This window comes from Phlebotomus papatasi, chromosome 3, assembly GCF_024763615.1.
Source record: "Phlebotomus papatasi isolate M1 chromosome 3, Ppap_2.1, whole genome shotgun sequence".
NCBI lineage: Eukaryota > Metazoa > Arthropoda > Insecta > Diptera > Psychodidae > Phlebotomus > Phlebotomus papatasi.
Genome location: NC_077224.1, coordinates 75,476,924 through 75,491,961, shown reverse-complemented (window position 1 = coordinate 75,491,961; position 15,038 = coordinate 75,476,924). Strand labels below are relative to the sequence as shown.

General features: G+C 34.0%; 1 protein-coding gene across 2 annotated transcripts in view; it reads left to right on the top strand.

The window, feature by feature from the left end:
• The window catches only part of LOC129805796 (transient receptor potential-gamma protein), a 60,423-nt gene extending 45,385 nt beyond the window's left edge, over positions 1-15,038 (top strand). For both annotated transcript variants that reach the window (XM_055853949.1, XM_055853948.1), the window contains 9 exons: positions 995-1,177; positions 1,768-1,879; positions 2,009-2,131; positions 5,152-5,438; positions 5,521-5,789; positions 8,941-9,054; positions 9,233-9,428; positions 13,391-13,585; positions 13,680-15,038. In XM_055853949.1, coding sequence (XP_055709924.1) covers positions 995-1,177; positions 1,768-1,879; positions 2,009-2,131; positions 5,152-5,438; positions 5,521-5,789; positions 8,941-9,054; positions 9,233-9,428; positions 13,391-13,585; positions 13,680-14,921 — 2,721 coding nt within the window. In that variant the 3' untranslated portion in view covers positions 14,922-15,038. The remainder of the gene's footprint in view (positions 1-994; positions 1,178-1,767; positions 1,880-2,008; positions 2,132-5,151; positions 5,439-5,520; positions 5,790-8,940; positions 9,055-9,232; positions 9,429-13,390; positions 13,586-13,679) is intronic.

The window sequence follows — 15,038 nt, the reverse complement described above, 5'->3', positions numbered from 1 at the left end:
AATAACATACGCAAATTTATCGGTTTCGAATCAATAATTTCTACAGTTAGTTTACTTATTTTAATCGTGAATTGATACATAAACTAGCCCTATAGAGATAGAAATACGTATTATTGCTTACATTCTTGCTCCTTGAATGGTTATACGAAGTTTTTGCACAAAGTTTTGCACAGAAAGTTTTATATCGTGCCGATTTAATTTCACTTAATTTCATTTTCATTTAATTTAAATTTAATTTCAAAACATAAACATTTTATTTCCAATACTACCAGTACAATTTTCTCAATGAGATATTTCGAAATGTTAATATTGAATGGCATAAAATTATTGCGTATCTATTTCTCTAATAAAAAATACAATATAATATGATGTATAAATTTTTATATATTTCTTTAGTAAGTTTTTTTTCCAAAATTGACATATTATGCATTTAAATTAATAGTTTCTTTTTATTTAAAAATAATATATTAAATTCAGTTATGCTGAACTTATAAGCTTTTGTGCAACTCGTCGGTTCAAATTTTCGAACTTCTAATGGGTTTTAGGTAAGTCCTCTGACATAACTTCGAATTGGTACAGTGTTATGCCCTAGACACACTCACAACTTAAGCCACGAGATGGCTGAGTTACCGGGAGACTGATGGGATTTTTTCAAAACATTGTTTTTTATTATTAACGTTAAGCCTTTTCTCGGCTTAATTCATAAGTGTGTCTAGGGCATAAGTCTCAAATGGAGAGACCTCTGAAATCGGGAAGGTTTATTACTGAACATAAGGAATGTGTGTCAATTTTCTATTTCTTTTTGTCACACATATTTTCTTTTCATAACAAGTAATCAAAAAATTTGACTCAACTTCGTAATGCTGACGTAAGAATTACCAAAATTTACCTGGTTTGATAACTGAGGAAGCTGAGTTGTTCTATCCAATTTTGTTACTGGGGTACAATGCTATTTCAATTAGCTGAATGTACACAATTTTAACTCATTCCATAGAATGAATATCAAGAGCTGCGGAAGCAGTGTCAGGATTTCGCCACTGCCCTTCTCGATCACACGAGAACATCGCATGAGCTGGAAGTGCTTCTCAACCATGATCCTACGGGACCTGTATTTGAGCATGGCGAGCGAATGCATCTCAATCGCTTAAAGTTGGCCATCAAGTTGCGTCAGAAGAAAGTGAGTGATCTATTTGTTATGCTTTTTAATTCATCCGCAAGTGGCACGTGTAAGAATAAAGTGGTTTTTGGGAAATTCATTAATCATCCTCAACTAGAAAAGCTGAAATCAATCATTGGACCAAAAAGCCGTTAAAATGTATGTTGTCATCAATTTATTATGGTCTCTCTCCGGGCAATAAATGCGAATAAATCACTTATCTCAGCATCCCCGGGTCAGAGTTTGTCTTTTCTTCTTTGGCGTTACCAACATTTCATGGTGGGGTAGCCTGGAAGATGTGGTAAATGATTTCTCAATTTCTTCCATCTCATTCCTTGACTCCATGATGGTCGTTATTTGATCCCCAAACGACGAGACGCAATGGAGCGTCATGTTGGAGGATATTTTTCAATGCTAATGAGGAAGAGACATTCTCATGGTCCGATCCAATTGGCTGCTGTTTGGGGCAGAAAAATAGGAGAGAGCTAACGATTGATGGATGAAGAAGGAGAATGTAATAATAAACATTTATGGTTGACGTCAATTTAAATTGTAAATTTTTTGTCCCAGTATCACTCTTCTATTGTCTGCCTTGTTTTTCTCGTCAACAGTTTGTCGCTCACCCAAATGTTCAGCAGCTCCTGGCCAGCATCTGGTATGAGGGATTGCCAGGGTTCAGACGGAAAAACATGGCCCTACAGGCACTGGAAATTATTCGAATTGGTGAGCAAAAACAGAGAACAGAGGTGACTGATACTGTTTATTTTGTCAGCCACCTCATTAATCATTTTTAATTTTTGCCAGAAGATAATTTTTGTTGTGTCCTTTCTTCTCTATTGATTGAACTTTCAGGGATGCTCTTCCCGCTCTTCTCGATTGCCTACATCATTGCACCACATTCCACTTGTGGCCAAACCATGAGGAAACCCTTCATAAAATTCATCTGTAACAGCGCTTCGTATCTCACATTTCTCTGTAAGTGCCTGGTCCAATTTTACATCCCCAACACTCCTTCCTTCCGTATCATGTCCAACTTTTTCCATCCTCCTGCCTCCTCCTGTCACACGTAGCTTCTTCCATGCAGTTACCAAACTTTTGATGATATTCACCGCGTCCTCGACCACCAACTTCCCAAACCCCTGAGAGGTTGGTGGAGAGTTTTAATTGAATTGAAACACTCCTCCATACCAAGTGAATTCCTCGGTTTGGATGCCTTCGGTTGGCACAAAGTATCTTTTGATGTCTTGGGAATTTATAAATCAAATTATTTTTTTTACACTTCTCCAAGTAATTTCCTTGATGGAAATCCCCTGGCTCAACATCTTATTGCATGTTTAAAGTAGAACAGTGTTTTTCTTAAGATGTCACATCAATTTTCTCTGTGAAAAGAACCTGTAATGAATCCTTGAACAAATTTTCTATTGATAAAAGCTTTTGAGTACTTTCATGGTAAATAAACCATCTTCAAGAGAAGTTTGTTTTGTTCAAAATCTTATTAACACCAATAGTTAGGATAAAGTTTCCTAACTAATAACTAAGTTAGATTCTTCTGAGTATATTTTATAATTTTCTTAGTGCAATTCCGAAAATTTTATTATGTTCTTAAATATTATGATTTGCTAATAAAATATAAATGAATTATGTTCAGATTAACTGCACCCTATAGATCGTATACAATTTGCCTTGGATATGGGCTACCTTAAAATATAAAGCACTATACCTAGAATTAATTGAGTGTCCTTTATTACGTTTTCTCAATACGCTTTCTCTACCTGAGGTTTTTATTATGCATTGTCAAATTAAGACTAGATATTAAATTTTAGGTTTAAACAACACTTAAATTTATTTTGAAATACTAAAAACGTAATTTATACTCAGAGGGTGTTGCAAGGGATAAAACTCATATTGAGAAATCCTTGTAAATTGTCCGAGAAAAGCTCCGAGAAACCCAAGAATTGTATCACGAACTCTGAGAAACCCAAAAATTGCATCGCAAAACCCGACAAACCCAATCTTTACATCGTGAGTTTGTCTTTTGACTTAAAAACGTAGATGATTAGTGTTGCTAATTATGAAAATTTAAGGGTTTTGGCTTTTAACTGCTCTCACTCCAAGAGAGAGCAATTCCCACAATCCATTTTTTTTTCAAATTTTAACCATCCCGGCTATTAAACGGTAAGAGATACTGACTTCCGGTTTTCGGTAACCCCACCACAAGTTAATATTCTCTAGCGAACTACCTTACCAAAATCGTCCCGACCCCTTTCATCCCCTCCAAAAACATGATTTTTTTAACTTATCTCAAAATTGGCCCAAGCGATTTCAATGATTTTTGGATATGTTATGTGTAGTTAGTCCAGTTGAATATTTAAAGATCGAATCGATACCTTTCAGATATTAATTCACCGTTTTGCATTATTATTGGTCAAAGTTCAAACAACCTGGAGGGATTGTTTTTCAACGGATTTATACAAATTTTCAGTTTTTAAAAAGGTCTTGTAATTCTGAACCCTACTGCATCGGTCAAAATCGGTGATGGATCGAGAAATTAACGGTATAATAGCTCCATTTTGGAAATACTGTCTTTCGTATTTCTTCAGTCTTTTAACCCATATAAAATTCAAAAGTTTCAATATCGACTTAGGGATTTCGATGACATTTAATCGGTTAATTCCCCGTCTTTGAATATTCAAGGCCACAGGAATTAATTTTCAACTGATTTTATCAAATTAATTTAATTAAAATATTAATGTTTTTTTTTTGAAATACCCTCTTCTTGAAGAATTTTCAACTTCAAGATGGTTTTGTAGTAATTTGTAGGCAAATTAATCGAAATTAATCTTATATGCATCTAAAAACCTTGCGAAAAAAATATTATAAGGCAGAGCTAATTCTCGGGAGTTCGAGCAGCTCGCAAAGCCCCGAACGCATTGCCATCCCTTTTACCTCACATCTTATCATATTTTGAAATTTTTAACAAGTTATATTTTACCTTTACAGTTAGGACGATAAACTGTCTACAAGGTTGTAAGCAACACTACTAAAGTAGGAGGAATGAAAAAAATAAATTAAAAAAAAAATCTATTGTAGAGTTAAAAGATCTAGGGTAAGTGTGCCAAATTTCGGCATAGTTGCATGTAAGCGTCAAAGTCTCAAGTTTGAAATGTAATATTTTAAATTCAAATTGATTTTTTTATTCTTTCTTCTTAAAGAGTGTTGCTTAGAACCTTGTAAAGAGTTTACCGTCTTTATTTATTCTAAAATCATTCTTAACACATTTTAAAATGAATAAAAATATAGACATAGCTTTGGTACCCTATTTCGGCCACCTTCATTCTCATAGTTCCTTGCCCTTCGGGAATTCTTCCAATATCTTTTTCACGTCATCCGTCGTGAAAGCTTTCACGTCTTTTTCACGTCGAAGCTACATTTTTTGCTATTCTTTTGCATTGTATAATCTCTAGAGTACGTAAAATCTAAAGTTCCTGGAAATTCAAGGAACAAAAAAGGTGGCCGAAATTGCAAGCTGGCCGGAATTTGGCACACTTACCCTATATTTCATTACAAACATTTTGTTTTCTACTGCAATAGCTGAATAATTTTTTTGAACATGTTGTTATTTAATCACAATTTAGAGCTAAAACAAATTTTGTAGGGTCGTGTATTTGTGTTAAATTTATCTGCTCCCATATATCAACATGTATAGTAAAGCCAATCACACATCACAAAGAGAAGTTCACAAAAAAAACGTTCGGTTAATGTTTCAACCCTTTTCCATAAATTTTCCGAGACGAATTTGATTTAGTGATATACTCAATATTCCTCATCAATCGTTGATGCTGTGATAGGATTTTTTTTGGTCAAAATATAAGAACCTCAAATTCCTCAAAATTGGGTTCAATTTCCGAGAATAAATTGTGTCTGGCATGTTAGACCCTGGTCGACCCAGTCCAGAGTTCAAAAGGGTTGAAATTCTTCTGCTTTTCTCCCACAAGTTCTCCTTATGTTGGCGTCGCAGCGCATTGAATCGGTTGTCGGAGGATGGTTTTGGGAGACGGAAACAGTTCAGCAAGACGAAGTACCGACAAAGAGAGGCTCCACGCCGACCTTTGTGGAGTGGTTGATCCTATCCTGGGTCAGTGGGTTAATTTGGAGTGAAGTAAAGCAGCTGTGGGATGTTGGTTTGCAGGAATACGTCAATGATATGTGGAATGTCATCGATTTCATCACCAATTCACTCTACGTAGCCACGGTGGCTTTAAGGATTGTTTCGTATTTCCAGGTAAAAGGGATATTATTCTAAATCATTGATATCCGGAAATTCTGATGTTTGCTATGCTTCTCGTTCTTCTTTGACTTTGCAGGTGCAAAAGGAGATGGCATATAATAAATATGCTGCCGATTTGCCTCGTGAAAAATGGGACACTTGGGATCCAATGCTGATTTCTGAGGGATTATTTAGTGCTGCCAACATTTTCAGCTCCCTCAAGCTTGTCTACATCTTTTCTGTGAATCCACATCTGGGTCCACTTCAGGTTTCACTCTCACGCATGGTCATGGATATCATGAAATTCTTCTTCCTCTACGTTCTCGTTCTCTTTGCATTCAGCAGTGGCCTCAATCAACTTCTCTGGTGAGTTTTCTTTAGTTTCCTTAAATTTTCTATTTCAGAGAACTTTTGGAAATACAGATTCTCGAATGAATTTGGTAGTTAGAATGGTCAGCAATATTATATATAATGAATAAGTTACTTTCACCTAAAATATGTTAATTCAATATTACAACTCACATTTATGAATAATTAAAATTTCCATAATATTCATTATAAATTACATTCACAAGAGTTCCCTGCAATTTAATATAGATTTTTAATTAATTTTGAATACGGATAACTCGAATATTTTAACCCAGTAGAATCAAATTATAGATTTGTTAAATGCTTCTCGTTTATTTTATGAAATTATTATTATATTTGCATTTCAAAAAATCTATTCAATTTTGCTACAGATTTTCAAAATATTGCATTCCAAAAATATCCATTCAAGATGTTGGCTCTCTAGAATTTCGACCCAATCTAACGCTTTTTGAGCAAAATCCCGAAAAAATTGCTATTCGGTTCTTCGGGGCTTCGAAAGTTCTCGCAATGTCGAATTTTGGCTCTGTGAAATTTTGATAAATACGAGAAATCACTCGGGATTATGATTTTATTCATGAATTTCAGTATTCGAGATTTCGATTCATTTGGGATTTTAATATTGCAGGATATTGTTTCATTCTGAATTTTGGCCTTTTCGAGGTTTTGGCTGTTTGAAATATAGACCCTTTCCGGGATTTTTGTTCTTTGGAATTTTGCTCTATCCAGAATTACGATCAATCGGAATTTCTATTCATTCAGAAATTTAGCTCTTCGAGATTTGACTCATTTGGAATTTTGGATCTTAGGGATTTTATGTTTTTTCTTCTCTATGTGTCAACTATGCAACAATTTCTATATAAATGATTTTTTCCATATACAAATACTGGTCCTAGAATAGAGATCTATGTACATAATGTTCCTTATCAAGAAAACCGTAAAATGTGAAGTGTAAAATATACTTTTATACTATTTTATAGATTTTTATTACCATTTTACAAAAAGTTTTTTAGGATAAGTTAATTAATACTATCAAATAATTAATGTTTGATTACGGATTTCCATGAAACTTTCCAACATTTTAATTTCTCTATAAATTATGGTGTATGAAAGATAATCTTGAAGTAACATAAATCATTAAAACGTTTCTAATTTATTGTCAATAAAGTAGGTACATCTAGGGTGGAGTTTACACTTATGAACGTTATACACTTATGGACAGTGTGCAAAAATCTTAAGTTATTACGTCAAACAGATTTCGAAAAGTCATAAAATTTAATTTATGATGTGATTAACATTTTTTTTAATTTTCAAAATCTGTTTAATGTAATATTTTAAGATTTTTGCTAGTTGTTCATAAGCGTATAACATGCATAAGTGTAGACTCCACCCTAGTTGAATTGAAAATCTCAAAAACAAAGACTTCTCGACATAATTAGATTTTATAAAATCTATTAAAATTGTTTTGGAAATTTTAAATCGTTAAAAAACGCAGCAAATTCTTTATAATCCGTATTTCTCAACCCATTTCGTCCAATTTAAGTCATAATCAAATTTATTTGAAAGTCGTTCTCCTTTCCAGTATGCAATCAGTTTCAAATGGTAATAAATCTGAAAACAAACAACAAATGCCTTTTGATTGAAAAATTAATTTGCTATTTTGAGGTTATTTAGGTCTTTTTCATTAATAAACTCAATTAAAATTCCAATTTATTGATAATAAGCAAAAAATGCAAAGAAAAATCTTTTTACGGTTAAGTATTTTTAGATTTCTATGTTCATAAATGTTTATCTATCTAAACCATAATTAGGGAAGAATTTTAAAAGATAAGGTTGAAAGAATTTCAAAATGAAATAAAATGCTAAACAGGAAATAGACGGAGACACTGAACCTTTCTTGATTTTCACAATTTTATTCTCTACGACATTCTCTACGACAAAAAAATTGTGAAAATCAAGAAAGGTTCAGTGTCTCCGTCTATTTCCTGCTACATTCTGTCGAACCGAAATTCTTTTAAAATGCTAAAATAAGGGAAATCATTTAGGGAAGTTTTTGGGAATTATGCTAAATTTCGTAAATGTTGCATATAAGCCCCGAAGTCTTTGGCTTTAAATGTAAAATTTTTAATAAAATTGATTTTTTGTGATTCTCCTTTTTCAGGATTCTTGTTTGAAACGTAAACATGTTTTCTAGATCATATTTGTTATACAAATGAATTAATATATAGATACTTCTTCGTGTTCTACATAGGATATCAGGCTTTTGATGTGTCTATGCCCTTCTATAACTCTCCGGAAGATTTTTGTACGACATATCATTCTTATTCACTCTTCCAATATTTTACAATCTACGGAAATAGAAAAATAAAGAATTCTTTTTTGGAATTTTGGGAAATAGAAAAGTGTCCGATATTCCAAGCTGTCCGAAAACTGGCACAGTTTCTCTAAATTTGTCTTTTAAAAAGTTTTTTTTATTAGTTACAAAGTTCTTTTTCCAAGACCCTTAAAAAAAGATTGTGGCGTTCCTAAATAGCAACGACATTAGAATATAACTGATACTGATAGATTTTTATTAAGGACATTTGTTTAATTGTTAAGTGTTTTAGTTGTAATGGGATCTTGGTAACAATAAGCCGATAGGCTTCAGACCTATATCAAGGGTAAGGGGGGGGGATCAAAAAGAAACAAAGTTTTTTATAAATTTCAAACAGTCATTTCGGTTTTAATTGAGTTTACTATTCTTATAAATATTATTTTCGAATTCAGTGGAACAATTTTTCTACTGTAAAGCTTTTACTATGCTATAGAACATCCATTAAAATTCAGATGAAAATTTTCCTCTCTTTAAGAAAAAAGAAACATAATTGTGAAAAGTTTTCAAACTTCTGTTAAAAATTTTTCCGCGAAAATTATTAAAAGAAATTCTTACATTGTAACCATTTAAAGTTTTCTTTTCACATTATTATGGTGAGCTTGTGCAATTAAATGAACAAAATTTTCCCCATAACCATTTCATTACTGACTTTTGTATTCCATTCACAAGTTTGCGAGCAGGTGAATGTAGTACAAAACAATTTGGTGGAAGACTCAATTTTCGCTATCTCCAAAATATTTTCCTGTTGAAACACTTTCTTTAACATTTTCCTCACAGGTACTACGCGGATCTGGAGAAGAAACGCTGCGTCGACAATATACAGTCTACGAGTCTTGTGATAAATGGTACGGCAGACCCCAACGCGTGCATCGTTTGGCGTCGATTTGCCAAGTAATTAACTATTCTTTTACTACCACATCTTACCCATGTGCTCCATGGTGCTGCATCATAAATTTATTAAGGTTTCATCCACATCATAGAGCTTATCTATTATTACTCATTTTAACCATGCAACCGCGCCTCTGAAGTGAGATAAACGCTAAAGTATATGCTGTAAACATTTTTGCAGTTTGTTTGAAACAACCCAGACGCTATTTTGGGCTGTCTTTGGCCTTGTGGACTTGGATAGTTTTGAATTGGATGGAATTAAGATCTTCACGAGATTTTGGGGAATGCTCATGTTCGGCACGTATTCTGTGATTAATATTGTGGTCCTCCTCAATCTTCTAATAGCCATGATGAATCACTCATATCAATTAATTTCGGTGAGTAGATATACTTCAAACATCTTTTGAGAATATTAGTATTATATATTATGCTTCTGGCAAAAATTCAGTGTGGAAATAGAAATATTCTCCAGACACTTTCAACACTTTTGAAGCGTGCTTTCATAAATTTATGCTTCTGATTTCTTCACTGAATTACCATAAATCATTTTTCTAAATCAAATATTTACATTACGGCAGTAAAATTTATTGAAATAAAGATACAGAAATGTTACAACTGTTGAGAAGTAAATGATAAGAAAAGCCATAAAGTCATAAATCACAGTCCTTGTTAAAAGCGGGTACAAAAAAAACTCCGTTCAAAAGGAAATTAAGTTGTTTTGATAACATTTTTTAAGGTATTATCAATATCACAGATTTATTATTATCTACTATTTTTCAAAGAAAAAGTTTACGAAACGAAATGTTTGTAACTTTAGTTTTTTTTAATATAAGTCGAAATAAAAAAAAATTATAAATAAATATAATTGGGAAATAGGGGAAACTGGGGCACCACCAAACACGGGGTAGCACCAAACACTAATTTTTATTTCTAAACTACTTGGACTATCTCGACCAATTCTTCAGTGGACAAGCATCCCTATAATGCCTATAAATTCCCATAGGCCTTGTGCTCAGAAGTAGAATATCTGATTAAAAAATCGCAGTGTTTGGTGCTATCCCGTGTTTGATGGTGCCCCAGTTTCCCCTATGGCGCAAACTGCAACAAAACGGTCATATTATTTACTGGCAAGCTAAAAGAAGAATACGATATCCATAATTAACAAATTCTTGTAGGAAATTTGCCGCTCTTTGAATTTTGAGAAGACCATTTTCCTATATTTTTAAGAAAAATTTGCTTTTCAAGTCATATTTCCCATATTTCAAAAAGTGTTTTTTTTGGCCTGGACCTTGGGATACGCTATTTACCCATCTTGTCAGGCCTAGCCCAATGGATCCTCTTTCTCACTCTTAACCAAGACTGATTTTCCCTGCTCATAAACATTGAGGCCATTTACACCGCCGCATTTGATTGAGATTGAATTGTCCCAAAATCGGATTTTGGGACAATTCAATCTGAATCTAATGCGACAGTCTAAATGACCTCAAGGAAACCGTTTAGATCGTGGCCTTAGATTGAGACTTAATGATCCGAAATCCGATTTTGGAACAACTCAATCCGAACTAATGAAGCGGTGTAAACAAGCGCCTGGCAAGTTGGACTTTTTATATGGGGCTATTTGAAGCCAATTCCTAAATTGATCTCGGACTCAGCTCACAGTGCTCCAAGGAAAAAATTTATTTAAACAAAAATTTAGTATATTTATCTCTCCATACGGAAAGGTATCTTGTAATACGGAAAAACTTCTCACTTTTTGAATATTTAACCTAACGATCACGAGTGCAGAAAAATTCCCATACGCATTTGTATATGAAAGTAAGAAATTGGCTTCAACTTTGAAGGCCACTCGCCGGGGACTAGGGTGTAAATAGCTTCATTCTCTCTTTGGTGCCGTTCCATCGAGAGGAAAATACTCGCAACTTTCAAAATATTACAATGCAATAGTTTATAGAAGAACAGGCTTCTACATTTTTGGTAAAGAACGTTTCTGATTTACGAAACGTGAACTGTGAGACAAATGGTACCATGGGACGAGTATAAATTTCAATTATACGGATTTCGGACTTAAGGTGTAGTCATATTAGCTTAAGGGGGAAGCTTGAGTTGCAAGGTCAAAAGTGGTATATTTCCTTTTTATGGTTTAAATTGATATTGATAGATAAACCATCTAAGAATAGTTGAAACTGGGGCACCACCAAACATAAGGTAGCACCAAACACTGCGATTTCTTAATCATACATCCGACTTCAGAGGACAAGAATTATAGAAATTTATAGGCATTATAGGGATGGTTGTCCAATGAAGAAATGGTCGAGAGAGTCCAAATTGTTTAGAAATAAAAATTAGTGTTTGATGCTACCCCGTGTTTGGTGGTGCCCCTGTTTTCCCTATATCATAAAAATTTCAGAAGTCAATTCGAATTATTTCCGAAGATACAGAGGCGAAAGCAATGGAGCACTGAGCAGATTTACAAGCGTTTGGGCAGACACTTGAAAAATTTCAAGTGAGTTTTCTCCACTTCTCAATTTGATTTGGCGGGAAAGATTAAGAATAAACAAATGAACCGAATAAAATAAATAAATGATTATTCTCTTCAGAATTAAATTATCTTCTATTTGAAACTAAATGGTATTTGAAAACATATTTTTAATATCTTTTACTGTGAGTGATAAAGCGAATATTTTGTCCAGTTTTTTTTTTTTTTTTTTTTGGTTTGACTCTGAACATTTAAAATTCTTTTAGAATTTCAATTTTTTGAGAATTCTACGACGAGGTGCTCCATTCTCATCGGTGCGACATTTTGTAATATTTTTTTCGAAAATAATAATTTGAGTACTTGTAATTGTATGTATAAACTAATATTTAGTATTTCGAAATCAAGCTTTCCCCTTAACTTCGGTAAATTCTTATTAAGAGATAGTTTTTGAGAAAGTGTTGATTTATGATTAGATATTAAGTGTAAATGGTCCTCTATATTTCGAGAAACTATTAAAATTGGTTGTTTTTCTTGATTTCGCGACATTCGAGAATTAGACTAAAGCTCTATTTTCAAATCGTCTTTAGGATACCCTTCATAGAAACTAGCTTATTTACTAACAAATCATGTGCTTATTAAATGGTCATTAAAAGCTAAATTTTTAATTAATATTTGTTCCTGATCTAAACTTGACATAATAGGTATTAAGTTAAGAAATTGTTGATTCATACAATGATCCTCGAGAGGTGTTGGTTACAGTTATTATAACTAAATTAAGTAGTACAAAATTGCAATTGATAAACTTCATGCAGTAATGTGGCATGTAATTTTATGCATTTTTACTGAGGCTGGCTTGAAAAACAAATTAAACATTCTCGATGAAGAACTTTAAAATAAAAATAAACTGAAAGAAAAAACTTTATGGAAGATAAGCTGTAATTCCTCGAATTGAACTAGAAGTCTAACATCTGTGGGACAAATATAAGAAATTTTACATTTTCTAAAGTTTAGTTTCCAATAAAATAGTCAGATTTATTTATTTTTTTAAATACCATTTAATTTGTTGTGTTTTTTCTGTTTCTGTCTATTTATTTTTTTCGATTCTTTCTAGTTCTTTCCATAAAATTTATCTATTTATTAACAATTCTTTCAAATTTATCAATGGTTTCGAGTTCTTCGTTTTTTTCTTGTTTTATTATATTATTGTCTGACTATTCATTAGTTTTTTCATCAGAACACAGGAAACTTACTTATTAGTTTAATCAGAATTTAATTTTCTAAGCTTAGATAGATTTTATTTACCCTACTTTTCTGACTTATTGATTAATTAGAAAATTAATAAATCGGCTAGCTTTTGAGCATAGTTTCCTATCAATTTTGATCATTCATTACCCGGGTGGTAATTTTGGTTAAAAAAAACAGGAGAGGGGAAACTCTTTGAAAAATTCTCTAACGAACAACGGATTAGCTTTTAGCTTAATTAAAGAATTCTATAGTACACAAAAATGCATAAATTTTGGAAATAGTTAATCAAAATTAGTATACAGTTCATAGGGAAATTATTAGGAAAGGTTTTCCTAGAATTTCCAAATCTTTTGTTCTCTGTATTTCTCGTTTATATGTCAAAAACTTTCTTAAAAACCATACAAAATACTTCCATGTCTATTTTCGTTTCATTTAATTCAAATTATGTTAATCCTGTTTTTTTAACATGATTAGTTGCTACAAACCTTTTTATTTTCAGTGTAGATAATTTAACTTTTTTTGAGTATATTATGTATAATCGCTTAAAATTTAAATATTTAATTCAAGTCTGAACCAATTTGAATTCCCAAAGAGTTGAAGCTTACAAATCTTATACAGGAACGAGCTGACATTGAGTGGAAATTTGCAAGATCTCGCCTTTGGATAAGTTACTTTGAAGAGGGAGGAACATGTCCACCACCATTTAACGTCATTCCCACACCAAAATCCTTCTGGTACATCTTCCAGTGGATCAAGCGGAAATTCTGTGGTCACTCGAGATCCGTCAAGAAGGAACATATGCGAACAATAAGGGTATTAGACACTTTGAGAGACAATTTAATCTATGTATATTTAACTGGATTTCCTATCTCTCTCCCATCTTCTGCATGTGTCTCTTTTTGGCTAGCAAAAGGCTAAACAGGCCAATCAGCGAGATTTCATCTATCAAACCATAATGCGGAACTTAGTGAGGAGGTACGTTACAGTAGAGCAACGTAAAGCTGAATCTCAAGGCGTCACGGAGGATGATGTCAATGAGATTAAGCAGGACATATCGGCCTTCCGGTGTGAATTGGTGGAGATATTAAAGAATAGTGGCATGAATACGAGTACAGCATCAGGACAGGGTTCTGGAGCTGGAGGCAAGAAGAATCGTCAGAAGGAGAGACGTCTTATGAAAGGATTCAATATTGCTCCACCTCAGCAGAGCTCTCAGCTTCCACCAGTAGCTGAATTTTCTTCAGGTGGTTTACCACATCAACACTCAGATCCACATCATTACGAGATGTTTGGTTCACCTCTGTCGAATATCTTTGGGCCAGGGATTACACCGAAGAAAACTCATCATAATCCCATGCAGCAGTTTAGTTCCTCACAGAGTTCTTTTGGTGATTCCCAGCCGAGTGCTGCATCGAAATTGGGAAAGCTGGCTCCCAAGTTTCACACAAAACGTATTGGGGGATCTCATAAACGTAGATGGGGTACCTTGATAGAGGCGGCAAAATCGGGAAGTGTTTCTCGCTTCATCGGACGTTCTCGGAGTGAGGACTCTGTCTGCAATGCTCCACCCAACACCAGCAACCGCATGGACTCTGCAAGTCATAGCAATAGTCCTGCATCCGATGAAGCCGTCACGGAGTCTGCAACTGATTCCAATCCTAGTCTAGATCGACCAGATGTCGAACCATCAAGGGATATGGGTAAAGAGAGCACAACGCATCATTTCCATTTCAGTGCATTGGCAGCTCTCAAGAGACGTCGGAAGAAATTCTCAAACAGCCGGAATGCCAGTCCTGTACTTGAGCCTCCCATTGAGCACGATGGGGTGTCCAAAAGCAGCAAGAAGCTTCTGAAAAGGGCCTCAAGTGTCCCCACAAGACCAACTATCAACGAGAGTACAGAATCTATCCCACAAAATGGTCAGGATGCGCCAGTGTCCGCTGATGCTGTTAGTGCAACTCTCACGGCCTCGACAACGGATGAGAGCGTTGCAGGACATCTGGTCATCCCGATCTGTCCTACTGAGCCCCTTCTGTCGGGCCCCATGAGTAGTGCGTTGAAAATGGATGCGAATGGTCATCAGCAGCTACCTAATTTGCCCAATGTAATTCCTTTGAGGGGACATCTCCATCAGCAGGGTTGGCTTTAACCATAGCTATTTAAGCAGTATTTGCTGCAGGCCTATTATTTACTTTGGGCTGTTGCTTTCAGTTGGTGATTGCAATTGGCATAACATATTGGGGCTAATATTAAAGTTTTCCTCAGT